Consider the following 16,622-nt stretch of genomic DNA (forward strand, 5'->3'; position numbering starts at 1 on the left):
TTATCCCTTAGGTATTTCGAGTTCGTTTATATCGTAACAGGCTAATTTAATAAGTAAAGCCTTTAATTTATTTTTGAAAATTGTGTCACTGCCTACATTTCTAATATCAATTGGAATTTTATTATATATTTTAGGCCCGAAGACGCTGAGAGATGCTCGGGCTTTGGCCAACCGTCGACGCGGGGGCGCGAGTAGATTTCGGGCGCGACATCTATCGCTTCTAATACCGTACGCTGAGTAGTTGTGCTTATTAGCTCTGACGTATAGGCATGCAGTTAGTATGTATACACTGGGCAGCGTCAAGATTTTGAAGTGTCTGAGCAGATCCCTAGCCGGGTGGTCGGCCGTTTTTCTAGCAATGATTCGTAATGCTCGCTTCTGTAGTTTAAATGGTCTATCTCGATCAGCAGATGTGGCCCATAGATCCATTCCTTGTATGAGGATAGAATGAAAATATCCAAAATATGATTTTTTGAGATTGTTGGTAGATAACGTAGGGGCAAGCCTAGACAATGCAAAGCATGCCGAGGCCACTTTATTGCATATTTGATCAATATGGGGAGCCCAGGTCAGTCCTGATCCTGAGTCAATAATAAACCCGAGGTACCTAGTCTCCTGGACCTGTGGGACAGTGACGTTGTTTATTGAGATATCTAGTTGAGTATTATCTTTATTTTTTAGTTTAAAGTGTATTATGTTAGTTTTGTCTACGTTGAGTAACATCCCGTTAGCAGAAAACCATCGAGACATTTTGAGCATTATCATCGATAACGTGGATTTTAGTTGATCAATGTTGTCAGCGTTAACAATGATGCACGTGTCATCCACGAACATTACGTACTCTGGATCATCGCAGGCGGATGTGATGTCATTAATTAATACTAAAAACAGGTTATTGCCCGTCGAGGAGCCCTGAGGAACGGAGCAACTGCCTATAGGTTCCATTTGTGACCTCGAATTGTGGACACAGGTGCATTGTCTACGATTATTCAAAAACGAGGCTATAGTATCATAGAAACTGCCAGTGAAGCCGTAGCGTGACAACTTGTCTAGTAGAAGCGCGTGGTCAATCATCTCGAAGGCACGCGACAAGTCGCAGAATACGGCTGCGACTTGACGCCCGTCGTCGAGGTGCTGGAGAACGCGCGCCACCACGTCGCGCGCGGCGTCAACCGTCGAGCGCCCGGGCTGGTAGGCGTACTGTTGGCGGGTCAGTAGTTGATTACATGTCATATGTTTTGTTATTCTACTACATAGCAGACCTTCAAAAAGTTTCGACACAACTGGAATCAACGATATGGGCCTATAACACTTAAGTGAATGCATGTCGCCTTTACCCTTATAAATGGGGTGAACTTTTATTTGTTTCAAGGTATCAGGGTAGACTCCCGCGAAGACGCATCTATTGAATAGTAATAAAACCAATGAGATGATGCGCGGGGATTATTGTTTTTTTTTGTTTCCTGATAAATTCATTAAATAAACTGTTCTTTCCTTTTTCGTAGTTTTCCGAGAACAGCTATAAGAGAGAGGCAAATATATATACGATTTTCAAATTAAAATTTTTCATGGTAGGCAATAAGTAGATAGTAGCTATGTATGTATGTATATATAAATTATTTACATGACTGATAATAGTGAAAAAACTGGAAAACTAGTTCGCCTTTGTACTAATGATGAGTGTTTTTTTTTTTCCTGTTTTGTTTTCATTTTATTACAATAAAAAGTTTTACTACTACTACTACTAAATTACAGGACACATTTGTAAGTATGCTAACCGTTATTCATCATACAATCATGTACAGCATAAACAGCATAAAAATGTGACAACATAATATTTATATGATGATTCTAAGACTGAACGGAGTGGTCGTATGCAATTTCCTCTCTTTCCTCTTTCTCTCTTTTTCCAAAGTCTGACTGAGAAAATGTTTCGAATGAAATAGCTTACTCTGTATCCTCTATATTTGTGTTAGGATACTACGAAATCATAGTAGATTACATTTTTTAGTCACCACAATGGTCGCGCACTGTGCGGCTTAAGAGGAATTTCCTTTAGTATAAGCTCCCTGCCGAGGTTTTTCTGAGGGTCTAAAGTATGGGTTCTTCAAAAAAGAAGTATACAGGTTTTTTTAAAAGGTCGGCAACGCGCATGTATCACTTCTGGAGTTGGAGGCTTGCTTAGGAGTTTCAGTGATGCTCGTATTCAACAGGATTAATTACTGAATTCTCGCTGGCAATTCACTGTAATTTGGTGTCATAAAATGTGAAAGTGTCGTAATATCATATTATATACACCGTGGGTTGGTAAAACCCGACAGATTTTAAGCACGCATTCCTGAGGAGCAAAAAATGTTTAGTCAAATTTGGCAATAAAATGTTCTACTCGTATTTTTTGTTTAAGCCGATAAAAAAGCCATTTTCTGCGTGCGCATAACGTGTGATGTACACGTTATTTCTTTCTACATAATATTGGCGAAAAAAAAAAACATTACAACGAAGAAGTAAAATTTTCTTCATTCATCTATAGACCAAAATTGCGAGTGTTCTTTTTAGTTGAGTAATGTTTGTCAGAAGGTATGTCTAAACCTAGTCACACAGAGGCAGCGCCGCAGCCAAAAAGGCGCTTCTCACAAAGTTATCGCAGAAACAAATTTTCGCAAGAATTGCCTTTATCTCTGAAAGAAGACCGATTACAGAAAACTTTGTAGGATATTTTAGCCTCTAAATGCGATTAAGAATACAACTTTAAAATCTGTCAGGTTTTACCAGCCCACGGTGTATAATATCGTGACACTTTCTCACTTTGTCATTTCAAAGCCATTCCTGAGCTAAAAGAAGTAATCAGTAAGTTGTACCTAATAGTACAGATGGCAAAGTTGTTGTTTAATACCTCATGGTAGCATATGGATACTCAAACGTAAGAAAGATTACAAAATTGAACCACGAGAGAAGCGACAGTGGTTTTAAAAGTAAAATTGTATTGACAGTTGCGGGGGCTTCAAGGCATGAGGGTTAAACAAACTTTGCTACAGAGTGCAACACAACATTTTTTCATCACAACAACACAAGGAAAATATTTATGATTCCAATTCATTTATTAAATTTTCTTTCAATCAGCCACTTGGCTGACGTAAATAGCTTTCTTCATAAAGGATTTCTTGTATCGCCCGTCCAGTTTCATATGGTCTAGTCATAAACTGTATCTGCCACAACCACGAGTGCCGTCGCCCATGGACACCTGCAACACAAAAGCGATTATAAAATTTAAATTTGTGCTTTACTTAGTTTGAAATAGGAAACTGGACAGTATTCAGTGTAAATTGCGCAATTATAGCTCTTACAAATCAATCTATTCATGTATTCTTCACTGCTAGGTACCTAAAGAAAGTAAAATTGGTTTAATATTTTGCTAACACTAAACGACTGCATTGGAGAATTTATTCTCACGTGTCGCATCGCCATCTCCGAAACTCAGGAATCCCTTTACAGAAATAAAGTAAACCCGGGATAAAAGAGCCTACCTGGCTTTTTGAGGGGATGTTTACCGCAGACTTCTACATCAACAACAACATCATGACTTATGAGCCCTGCTCTCGTCTGGTTTCTATGTGCGGTGGTCACGCATTTAGTCAAGAGGATGTGGAAGATAATTTCAAAATGTTAACTTACCTTAAATGAAGAAATATTTCTCCTCTGCATTAATTTAATTCGAGTAATTTGGTTGTATTTCTACAATTTGAAGTTAAATTGCTACTCATTTAATCGGCAAACAAACGGTCACCACAAATATCTGGTTTTTTAATAATATTGCGTAGCTGCCTTCGATTCGATTGACTGTGACTCTTGCAGAAAGGCAAACTGTTCTTCGTTTTCGTGTACCATGTAGCATTATCGTCACTTACTTCTTCTCGTAAAAAATACAAATATACAATTAAGTAAATTAGTAATTTTATTTATACGTCTGACAGTGACATTACTCATAACTCATTGACTTTGACAATCAACTGACGAACGCTGCCGTGACTGCACGCCACAAACAGCAGCAGTCGGCCGCTGCAGTAATGTCGCACCAGTAATGTCGCAACGGTAGTGCAGCTGCAGTTGGAAATGGACTGTCACCTTTAAACTCCACCATATCATTATTTCACGACTTAATTGTAAATTCTGATTAAAAAGTTGTTTATTTCAAAAATGACTATTTGTGTATACATGTTCCTGTTTTATTTGGAAACTATGGGATTTAGGTAGAAAAAAAAACTGTATAGAGCTCGGAATTTGTAGGTTCAGAAAAATATGGATTTTTGGATTTGACTTCCGGGTCGAAAAATGTTTGACGGCCCGGCTAAACGGTGAGAGATAGTGGGGGGGGGGGGGGTGCTCAACCAAATGTCATAGAGGACCCTGGGCAGTTTTGGAAGCCGCCATTTTTTTTTCAAAATGGCGGATTAAAAATGGCGGACGTTTTACAAAATGGTCCTAGCGCGCTGAAATTTTGGTCACGGAATCTCGGGGCCCTCTAGATTCGTATGGTAAATTTTTTTTTTGAAAAAATCCAAGATGGCGGAAAAAATTGCCACTTTAGTTTTGTATTGCAACTCCGAAACGGTGCGCGATAGGTGGAGGGTGCTCGACCAAATGTCATAGAGGGCCCCGAGAGAAATAAAATGGCATTTAAAAATTTTCAAAATGGCCGACTTCTTTTTTTCCAAGTTGGTCCGAACGCGCTGAGATTTGGCATGCGGCGAGCCTGGGGGCCCAAGATTACCATATGATTTTTTTTTTAAATAATCCAAAATGGCGGCGGACAGGGGCAAATCAAATTTTCGAGTAGGTTAAGCGAGGCCGAAGGGCGAGCTTCAGGCTGGGAGGCCGAAGGCCGACCCCGGCCCGGCCCGGAGCCTTCACCCGACCCCCAAGCGTGCAACCCCCAGTAACTAAAAGCGACGCCGAAGGCCGAAGGCCCGGAGCGTCCCATTGGATCGCCCAGCACGCGAGGGCGAAGGCCGAGCTGCGAGCGTGCGGCCCAAAGCGGAAGTACAACCGCATTACCTTTCCCCTTTGAAAAACAAATATTCTTTATACTAATAACAACAAATATAACAGGAAAATTGCCTTTATTGCTTCACCTTCAACTCTACTTTATTACTTCTACCCTTCAGTTAAGTTTGTAGTACTTGCATCTGAGAATGACAATAGAACTAGTGTACTTATTTAACCAGCGGTGCATCGAATATAAAAAAGATCCTGCGTGATCCTTTGATGTGCCTTCTAACAGTATTATCATGACTCTATTTCCGTGCACGGGCTTTCATTTGAGGTTTGACCGAGTTGAGTCATCTTTTTAAGAATAATAATATTATGAGTATGCCTATAAGCAAATTGCATAGTAGTCTTCCTTCATTTGAGGGAAAACATCTCATCTGGAAGTCAAAGGGTATTTCCGAACCGTGTTCTGAAGGGATATTTCACTTAGACGGCTTCACCTCTAATGTGACAGGAACAGTTACTTCCCTCAATGTAACTGAGCTACCGAAAAATCTTTTCAAAATACTTTCTTTACACAACTTTGTAGAGCATTTGTAGACAACTCTAACGTTAACTACTAACGACCCCAATACAATACAAATCCTCTTTATTGCACCACCTCAAAATAACATTTACAGAGAGACATACATATACATGAAGACAGCGGTTTTATCGCTAAAGAGTGATCTTTACCAGAAAAACTTTAGGTAGCTTTAGGTAATTTTAGGTTACCTATTTAGGTGGTGCATAAAACTAGATTAGAAACTACTAGCTCTAATGAATATACTTATAAATACTAAATCTACCCAATGTTTCAACTCTAATTGATATATTTAGGTAGATATTTAGGTTCCTGCCGAAGCTATTAAGAGCCACAGGGAAGGGATGTCTTGTGGTGGTGTATGACAGAGCCGTAAATTAACTGGTATTATACGACAGAGGAGAGAGTGTTCTAAGCTTATTTTCTTCTTTAAAGCTGAGGTCGATTTTCCTTGCCTCCATTTATTTTTTCCGTTGGGCAAAGTATAACACACAGCATGAAGACTGTCAAGTTGTTTAGGATCCTCAGAATGTATATTTTTAAGTTCGCTTGGTATATGTCATTAAAATCATGGCAAACAATTCATTATGTGTGATAGCCCAAGACCAACACATGCACCCGATCAAATCGGAAACCATCCTCATTTTCGTCAGGTTGAGACAGTTTAACTCTTTAACAGCCAACGTTTTTATAATGCTCCCAGCGTTTTCTGCTTTGTAGAGGAAAGCGACTACGAACAAAGAACCCGCGAACTAGGTTTCCGGCACTCCACACCATTAAGTTGGCGACAATGATGATGACGTCCAATAACTGAATCGCACACTGGTCAATATCATGACCATGCATATGTTAAAAGTGAGTCCGACCGTGCAGATAACGAACAATAAAGCGACGATCTAGACGCCCGCTACCATATAAATGGTAGGACATGAGGCGACGTTTTAGTCTAACCAGAATAATACGGAAATAATTAAATAACGAACATCAATGGACAGTTCAGTCGACAACTTCTTTTTGTAAAAAAAATCTGTAAGATACGGTCCGAATTGCGGATACGACTATTTGTCAACTGTAGTAGAAATCGTTAAAAGTAGAATTACTTACATTGCGTAACAATTGCGTAATTTTTTAAATTCATTGTATTGATTGTATAATAAAATACAAAATATGGTGATTTTATTACATTTTAAAATTTTATTTCGTAAATTAATTATTACGAATAAAGACTCGTAGGGTGTTTTGGACTTATTTGGGGGTCTATTATAAACCGTAAATATACCGTTGAATTACGTATGCACTTTTTTTGTCTCTTTCTTTTTGCTGCTGACGTGCAAAAACGAAGCGTGCGTGGACGAAGACAATAGAATCCAAATTTTTAAAAGTCAGTAATATTGCATTAAAAGCATTTAAAAATAAAAATGATATTGCTTACTTTTTCTGGGAATTAAACCGAATCTTGAAATTTTAATCAAAAATTTTACTCTATTCATTTCTTTTCCGATATCATATTTCTGAGATGACTTATTTTTATGCATTCTTTCGATTGGCATCATAAAAATACAGAATGTTTTTTTTTTTCACATTTGAGTCGGTTCGATTTCCAGACAAAGTAACTTTTTAAAAAAAAATCTTTTAATGCAGTATTACTCAGTTTTGAAAATAAAATAAAGTCTCCTTTTAGCAAAATATCCTGTCTTATATTTAAGGTACTTTCCCTTGATGTGCCATAGTCTTGGGATGCCCTGTATATTATAGGTAGAGGAGAACAGCCGGACATTCAAATGGTTTTTTGCTCCAGCTGAAACGGAGGCGTTTCGTGCTCCGGTGGTACACGTGGTACTATTAATTATACCTTCAAACTCTGCTGATAGTGATAACGAATTTATTGGTACACGACTAAAATTATATGTAAGTACCTATTGAATGTCTCACGATTAATTTAATGATATAATAAAATGTTATGGATTTTGCTTCTTCAAATAAGTCACATCAATCATATATCCCTCATTCGTCCATTGAGAAGGGTAATAGTGAAGGATGGCGCTCAATGTGAAAATGTTGGTTATACTCACCTTGCTGGTGACGCCTTTACTAGCTAAATCAGGAGGTTGTAAGTATTAAACAAAATTACTTTTCTTTATTCCACCATAACTTCTGAATGCCTTAACTTTGTACTATTCGCTGATGACATCTCGCTGCTGTTTAGCCATCTCAATAACTCTAGCGATTTCACCATCATTAAGGAAAACTTTAGTAGAATTTCCGAATGGCTGCAAGATCATAACCTAGTACTAAATAGAAATAAAACACACATAATACAATTTAGGCCATACAAGAAAAATTCAATCGACTTATAACCACTGCTCAAAATCAACGAAACGACAGACGCCACCCTACTCGGATTGACAATCAATTCACACCTCGACTAGAAAAAACATGCAGCCAAAGTCAAAGCAAAACTATCCTCTTTCCTCTATGCATTAAGTATACTAACGGCTTACACTCATACAGAATGTGCATTCTCCGCTTATCATGCATACGCTTAAGCTTGCTTACGCTATGGTGTCATGCTATGGGGAAATAGCACCGACGCACACGACATATTTTTAACGCAGAAAAAATGTATCCGCATACTTGCAAATATTCCTCAACTCGTAAGCTGCAAGCCACACTTTATTAACTTCAAAATTCTAACTTTACCTTCTTTATATATTCTGGAAATAGCCACTTTTGTCAGGAACAACCTTTATTTATTTATATTATAAAATGCGTACGTCGGAATGATAAACTCATCCCTCTAGAACCGACACTTAATATCTACAAATAACCGGCCAAGAGCATGTCGGGCCACGCTCAGTGTAGGGTTCCGTACCGTTGTTACTCTTCCGTCACAATAAGCTAAACTGGAGCTTAAAGTATATTAAATTGTTAACCAAGGGATGAAACGGTACCTTTCACCCGAGTTAAACAAATAGGCAAATTTGCATAATCAGTACCTAATTAAAGTAAGTCTTTTTACTATGAAGGGTAAACTTTTTGCGATAACTCAAAAACATCTAAACTGATCATGTCCGCTATAGTTTTCATTTAATGTCTTTCTGAAGCTCTACTTCCACGATTTTTTTCATATTTTTTGGCCCTGTGGTTCAAAAGTTAGAGGGGGGGGACACATTTTTTTTTTCTTTCGGAGCGATTATCATCAAATATATTCACTTTATCAAAAAATGTTTCTTGAAAACCCCTATTAGTTTTGAAAGACCTTTCCAACGATACCCCACACTCTAGGGTTGAAGCAAAAAAAAAATGTCACCCCCACTTTACGTGTAAAATTAAATTTTTAGATTTTATTGTACGACTTTGTCGGCTTTATTGATTTATATATCCATGCCAAATTTCAGCTTTCTAGCACTAACGACCACGGAGCAAAGCCTCGGACAGACAGACAGACAGACAGACGGACATGGCGAAACTATAAGGGTTCCGTTTTATGCCATTTGGCTACGGAACCCTAAAAAGGCCCATATTACAGCTCAATATTAATATATAACAAAATATCAATAAATATACGAAATATCACAACTAATAACTTATTTACTACAAAATTAAAAACGCTATTAATTCAGAAAGCCTACTATTCTGTTGCAGAGTTCCTGGAGGATAAGTACCTATAATGGAAGAATTGTTATCACCCCATTACATTTGTTTTAAGAACTAGCTTTAAGAATTATTTTTAAGAACATACTTGCTATACCCTGTCAGGGTCCATATGATAGTTTAATCTTTGTAACAACATATGTACCATGGTTTGCAATAAAGGAAATTAGAAATAAGAAATTAACCGATTTAGATGTAGATGTAGCGGAAATGAGAATGTTAAGATGGATGTGTGGTGTGACAAGAATGGATAGGATAGGGAATGAGTATATAAGAGGAAGCCTGAAAGTTGCACCCATAATAGAAAAAGTAAGAGCGAATCACCTAGTGTGGTATGGGCATGTGATGCGGAGGGATGAAAGTCATGTGACAAGAAAGGTATTACAAATGAATGTAGAATGGAATGGAAAAGGTGGATGGATTGTGTGAGAGATGACATGAAACGAATGCGAGTGAACGATGAGATGACGGGTGACAGAAAGATATGGAAGAAAAAGACATGCTGTGCCGACCCCAAATGAATGGGATAAGGGCAAGCAAATGATGATGAGATATATTGTATCATAAAAACAATATGGTGGACTTAATACGTCATATTACGCAACCTTTAGAAAAAAATATCTTACATACCTATCGAGTGGGGTATCAAAATGAAGGGTGTTGAAAGACGATTAATTATATAATTGCAACATGATGTTTAAGTCTTATTTTGAAAGAATAGGGATTTTCAATATATGTCAAAAGTGAGATCAAAATTACTATATGAATGATATGAGCTCACAATACAATAAATAAATGTTAAATTTAAAAACACGACTGTAGTTAGATATTAATATGTTAGTTACTCAACTTAATTAGTGTAAATAGGGAATATTACGTAAATCTCGCGTAGGGGGCGCCACTACCACCATCACAATTTGGGGGTCTACCGCGAAACAAGAAAATCGAAATTTCGTTATCTTATCTCTCTATCAGTCTTCCATATTCGAGTGATGAAGACGCAGATAACTAAATTTCGATTTTCACGTTTCCCGATAGGCCCTTTGTAAACAAACTGTCTTGATGCATCAATGTCATATTTTATTATCTGTGAAAACTTGTCAGAAAACAGTTTATGGCACAGTATGTATAAGTTATTCTATGGTTTAGGAAAGGTGCTAGTGCTGCACTCTGGCGGCAGAACATTGCAGTAATTGAACCTTATCACCGAGCCAGAAAGGTGTCCGTACCAGATTAGAGAAAACGGTCCACTTGAGATAACAAAACCTAGCCCTGTGTCCCACTCGCACATGTTGCCAATGTTAAAAAGATACCAATGTGGTGGTAATTATATCTATATAATACTGAAATTAATCCTTCTTATACTATTTTGGTGCTATATTCAAATTACGATTCTGATATCTTTTAAGTAATTTGCAATTAATTATGATGTTAATATTGTTAACTCATTAAAACAAGCATGTGCACAACAAAATTTAATATGGTAGAAATTGTAGTAACTTTGAATGGTTATATTTAAAATGTTTTGTGTTACCCTATCTGTTACCCAGATCTCTGAGAGTGACGTTGAGACGAGCATTCTATCCATAACTTCTAATGCTATTGGCGTGGACTGTGTGGACCGGAATATGATACTCCCTCTACTTGACCTCCTTCTTCCCATTATCACCAACATCTTTAATAGTTCAATTTCTTCACGTTGTTTTCCTAATTCCTTGAAAGACGCTAATATTACTCCCATTCCAAAAAAATCTAACCCGTCTTCCTTCTCTGATTTTAGGCATATATCAATTCTTCCTTTCCTCTCCGAAGTTTTAGAGCGGCTTGTGCACTTGCAGTTAACTTCATTTCTTAATAAAAACTCTCTCTTCAATCCTCTCCAGTCAGGGTTTCGTTCCGGTCACAGCACGGTCACCGCACTAGTTAAGATTTCTGACGATATTCGATCTGGCATGGATAACCGAAAGTTAACGGTATTGACGTTGCTAGATTTCAGCAACGCTTTCAATACCGTTGATTTTGACATCTTGCTGGGTATTTTAGGCTCTCTCAATGTTTCTCCTGCAGCAATAGAGTGGTTCCACAGCTACTTGGATGGTCGTCGGCAACGACTTAAAGTTGATAACTCTTCTTCTTCATCTTGGTGCAGTACACTGGCTGGCGTCCCGCAGGGTGGTATGCTGTCCCCTTTACTATTTTCTATTTTCATGAATTCTATTAATTCCAATCTCCTTTCTTCTTATCATCTCTATGCTGACGACCTCCAAATCTACTCACAAGGCCTGCTAGACGATTTACCACATCTTGTACATTCCACTAACACCGACTTAGAACGCATTTCTAAATGGGGCTCTTGCTATGGTTTAAAGGTTAATCCATCTAAAACTCAAGTAATTATCATTGACAGCCCAAGAAATATAGCAAGAGCAGCGAACGAAAAAACATAGAAGACTAATCTCAAACAAAATTATTAGCTTAAAAGTGGCCCCACTATTAAAACACGCAGTACTCATAACGGACCAATTGCAACTTGTCAATGTTGAGGTCTTGTTTTCTTCGACGAAACTTCGTTTGACCATGATTAGTCAATTTAAACCACCCAAACTACGATTGGTGTATTATAAAATAAGGCGCTGTGATTGGCTGTAGCATTGACACTTGAAAATACACGACAATGGAAACCAACTCCACGTAGACGGTTTCATGCGATATATAGTTATAATAAATAAATAAATATTATAGGACATTATTACACAAATTGACTAAGTCCCACAGTAAGCTCAATAAGGCTTGTGTTGAGGGTACTTAGGCAACGATATATATAATATATAAATATTTATAAATACTTAAATACACAGAAAACACCCATGACTCAGGAACAAATATCCATGCTCATCACACGAATAAATGCCCTTACCAGGATTTGAACCCGGGACCATCAGCTTCATAGGCAGGGTCACTACCCACTAGGCCAAACCGGTCGTATATAACGTTTTAAATGCAATATTTTTGTATGATAATTTGTTATTTTATTTTAAAGAGTATTAATATATAGGCTTATTATTTGTTCGTTTGTCGCACGTGTTTAAAGGCAATTAAGCCTCCGAACCAATTAATACATTGTATCGTTCATGCAGAAACTCGTATTGAACACGTCGTCGTAGGAAGTTTGTATGGAAATGGAAAAATATCATTGTTGTTTTTACTTTTTTCTTTGTGTAGCCTACTCCACATCAAAGTACGCAAACAAAACAGAGTCACAAAACCTTTTTCGTGTGGAGTTGTGGACCCACTCACGACAGCCGACAACATGGCGGCGCGCGGGCTGGCAACCATTGCTAGCCAGCGACCGCCGCTCTCGCCGGTAATGCGTGCGCCGCGCCGCCCGCGTCTTTCATCAGTGTTACCTACGTCACGGGATCGATCGCTCGCGCATCGTCAGCGCCAGTTAAATCCTATCCGCGTACTTGACTAGTAGCTTATCGTGATACTAGCCTATGGATTCACGGACTAATATAAATGGTATGGTGCATGAACCTAACTAGTGTTTCGGTGAACTGTGTGTGCCTGTGTTAATGCTAACTGCTTGTGTTTAATAATAACTTTTTAACTGTATTTCGAACATTACATATTGTTTATTAAGTGCGTGCATTATTATTTACGATCCTCGTAGGTTTAAGACCCACACTTGCATTCGTTCCATATTTTTTCACCAAATTTAACGAAAAGTTATAAATAGCAGCGAGATCTTTACTTAGTAAAAATGTACCTACACATAAAAAAAGCGCCACCTACAACGACGATTCGTATTTACTATCACGAATTTAAATTATTAAAATAACAACCTGAACAAATTTAAAATGAAAGTTTCTTAATATCAACGATTGTTTAAAATGCATAACATCATCCCCATATGAAATCTGTTTTGATCAAGAGAAATCAAAATAATATGATCCTAGCTAAACTATACGTGAAAGGTAATGCCATATTGTTTCCAGTGTTTGTTGGAACGACTAGCACATCATTTATCCGCACAATAAGGCATATTTCTTTTATTAAAGATATAATTTTAATAATTCTTACTACGACTGTGACAACGAGCCGCCATTTGCGAACTAAATAGCTCCGCGGCACAAAGTTGACGCCCCGCCCGCTTCGGCACAATGTGTGTCATTTTGCAGAGCTAGTTCGTCATCTATGTTTATTATCAATCGCTGAGCAAGAGTCGATTTCGATAATTTGCCTGGGGTTGTGTTCGATGGAGTACTGATTCCTTTCTCTAACCAGCTCAAAAATCTGGGTGTAATCATTGATTTTTCTCTTTCTTGGATTCCTCTCGCCACTAAAATTGCGCTTGCTCAGTCTCTCCTTCTACCTATTTTGGACTATGCTGATATCTGCTATTTAGATCTTACTGAGGAGCAATTGAACAAACTCGAACGACTTCAAAACGTGTGCATTAGGTTCATTTTCGGGTTGCGCAAATTCGATCATATTTCAAGCTTTCGTTCGCAGCTCAAATGGTTACCCATCCGATTCCGTCGCAACACGCATATTCTTTCCCTCCTGTATGCCACTCTGTTTCACCCCAATACTCCTTGTTACCTTAAAGCCCGGTTTAAATTTCTTTCCTCACTTAGATGCTCTCAAAATCTGCTACTTGTTCCCCGTCCTTCCTCTTCAAAATTCTACAACAACTCTTTCAGTTTCCGTGCTGTCCGGCTGTCGAATAATCTACCCATTGATATTAGACGTGCTAAATCACTTCCCATTTTTAAAAACCTATTAAAAGAACTTTATTTGTCTATTTCATGGAGGTCCTATATTCTTTTAAACTCCTTGTCGTTGTTATGGCTTCCTTTGTCATTTATATATGTATATGTATATATTTTTTGTAGGTATATAGTAATAAATGTAGTCTATTTTAACTATATATGTTTAATATATGTATTATATTGTATTTTTACTACTTTTTTCTTTATTTTGCACCACCCGGTAACTTCGCTTCGTTCGCTATCTCACTATTTGAAGGTTGTCTGGAAGAGATCGCTGTTTAGCGATAAGCCCGTCTGTTGTTACCTACCGATGTATGTATTTTCTCAATTTTTGTATCTGTTTTTATGTAGTGTGCAATAAAGAATCTTATTATTATTATTATGTAACGGGTTGTAGGAGTGAAAGCTATGCTGATTGTGAAATATCATTTCACAGGTAAGTCACAGTTATTCAGTTTTTTGATAAAAATACAAGAGTATATTGTCAAACTCATTAGGGTGACTATGATGTCGGCATGATATGAATCGGTCTTACAGAATTATTATTACGTACTTCATGTAAAAGTAAGTTTATTCAAATAGGTATGTCTTTATTTCGGCATGTTTAATTTGGTCGACCTAATGAGGGCTATTATGCAATAAATAACTGTCAAAATTTAAAACCAAAGTTCTTAAACATCACAGACTCACATTTATACATAATTATTTATTACTGAAACGTTGCTTCAAACTATTCCTACTACTATACATATATAATCAATTCTATATAGGTTGGACACACATTTCCATCCGTAGGACAAGGCGGCAAATTTGAAAAATTTTGTTGTAATCACAGGTCTACGATAATGCTTACGATTAAATATAGCTGAAGTGTGCAAAAGGGAAGCCATCATGTATATGAACATCCCATGAGTGCGAAAGAGGCAAACTACAAATGAAAAAACCTGACCAATGACCATTTTTGAGTTCAACAGTGGCCGCCAACGGCCGACATTTATTCATTTTCAAACACATGTAACACCTACATTTTTAAATTAGAAAAAATAAATAAAACTATTAAAAACGTATTGCAGTCAAAATAGTGTCGTGTTGTTTAACAGGCATTTATGATATTCCGGGTGAAATTTTCTATACGATAGGTGTTTTGTTAAATTAAGAGCATAAACAGTGTTAGAAGCCAAACCGGCTAAATATAAGTTGTTATTTCGTTGTGTGTTAATATTTTATACTTTTATTCAATAATCAAGATTAATTTGTGTATAAGCCTTAATTGTTACGCTATGCTAGGACTTAACAAAATGTTTTAGAAACTTTTATTTAATTTACCCTCTAAGTAAGTGTGGGTCAATTTATCATGGCTTACTGATAAGACTTAAGACTTCTCATATTTATGATATGTTACTCTAATTTACGCCTTGGAGTAAAAGAGAAAGATTTTTATGAGATGATCTACGTTTTTTGCACTGCACTGTGCTCCATAGTGCAGAGCATAGGGAAAATACAGTATGATTCTCTCTGAATGCACGAATGAGAAAAGATCCTGGCCCTAACTATACAAGTTTCCAATTTATCCTAATATCTCACATAAGTAATATGCTTATGGTCACTCCAACTAGAACGAGATGCACGGTTCTGGTTTGACTTCTCAAGTGGACACACTTTTTGGCCAGTGTACTCTATCCAGCTTGTTATCTACGTCCGTGGTTCAGTCAGGGTCATAAACAGAAAACGCAAAAGTTTATGCTCATTTAGGATCGTGACTGTACCTGTATATTTTATTTCGATTGGTGTCGGGGGACCTTCATGTCATAATGTTTCCCATTTAAAAGGTCCCGAACTGAACACTTACATTCTAATTTACATTAATTAAGTTGAGTAACTAACATATCTAAAAAATATTTTTAGCTTTTCAGCTTGCTTTTAAATGCAGTCGTGTTTGTTAATTAGTTGTTTGGAGAAAAAACATCAGTTATGAAAGAAATTTGAAATAGAAGTTGAATTAGTATTGATAAGAGTTTGAAATGATTTGGGGAATATGACGCCTATGGTGACACCTTTATAAACTAGTCTACAATTTTAATTTCATGTAATATTTGTAAACAAATGCATTGAAGATTCGCTTAAATCTCCAGTTTATTCTTTTTTGAACCTCTCTTTCTCTCTCTCTCCGCAGCATTATTATTCCCATCTGATTGTGGGGTCTGCTTTCCTGATCTTTTCTTTCCACTTCGCGCGATCGGACGTGTCGTCCACTGTAACGTCGCAGGCACTCATGTCTTTTGCTATGGTATCTGTCCATCTCATCTTGGGTCTTCCTCTTCCTCGGGACCCAGCGATGTTCAGACCCACAGCAACATTCCCGATGTAATCAGAAGGTCTTATCTTTACGTGTCCCAACCATCTCAGTCGACTCTCTTGTAGCTTATCGGAGATATTACGTACTCCGAGGCTACCGCGAAAGTACTCGTTGCGTATCTTGTCGAGTCTCGTTACTCCGCATATCCACCAAAGCATCTTAATTTCGGTGACTTGGACAGACCGGACATGGCTCTGCGTCATGGGCCATGTTTCACTCCCATAGGTTAGAACCATTCTTATTATGCTCTTATAGACAAGGCCCTTAA

The 16,622-nt window shown here is 37.5% G+C and overlaps 2 protein-coding genes across 4 annotated transcripts in view; one reads left to right on the forward strand and one right to left on the reverse strand.

Moving 5' to 3' along the window:
• LOC133530682 (uncharacterized) lies at positions 1-1,233 on the reverse strand. Its single transcript, XM_061868704.1, has one exon. The coding sequence runs from the start codon at positions 1,231-1,233 to the stop codon at positions 1-3; it is 1,233 nt and encodes a 410-aa protein (XP_061724688.1).
• A 5,685-nt stretch (positions 1,234-6,918) lies between these two features.
• Positions 6,919-16,622, forward strand: part of LOC133534665 (spidroin-1-like) — a 33,976-nt gene continuing 24,272 nt past the window's right edge. The window contains exon 1 of one of the 3 annotated variants that reach the window (XM_061873878.1): positions 6,919-7,679. In XM_061873878.1, coding sequence (XP_061729862.1) covers positions 7,607-7,679 — 73 coding nt within the window. In that variant the 5' untranslated portion in view covers positions 6,919-7,606. The remainder of the gene's footprint in view (positions 7,680-16,622) is intronic. The other 2 variants (XM_061873877.1, XM_061873879.1) reach the window with 2 other exon arrangements.

This window comes from Cydia pomonella, chromosome 2 (assembly GCF_033807575.1).
Source record: "Cydia pomonella isolate Wapato2018A chromosome 2, ilCydPomo1, whole genome shotgun sequence".
Lineage (NCBI taxonomy): Eukaryota > Metazoa > Arthropoda > Insecta > Lepidoptera > Tortricidae > Cydia > Cydia pomonella.

Excerpts from the sequence above, each read along its gene's own strand:
- LOC133530682 (XM_061868704.1), bottom strand. The coding sequence starts at position 1,233 with ATGACATGTAATCAACTACTGACCCGCCAACAGTACGCCTACCAGCCC.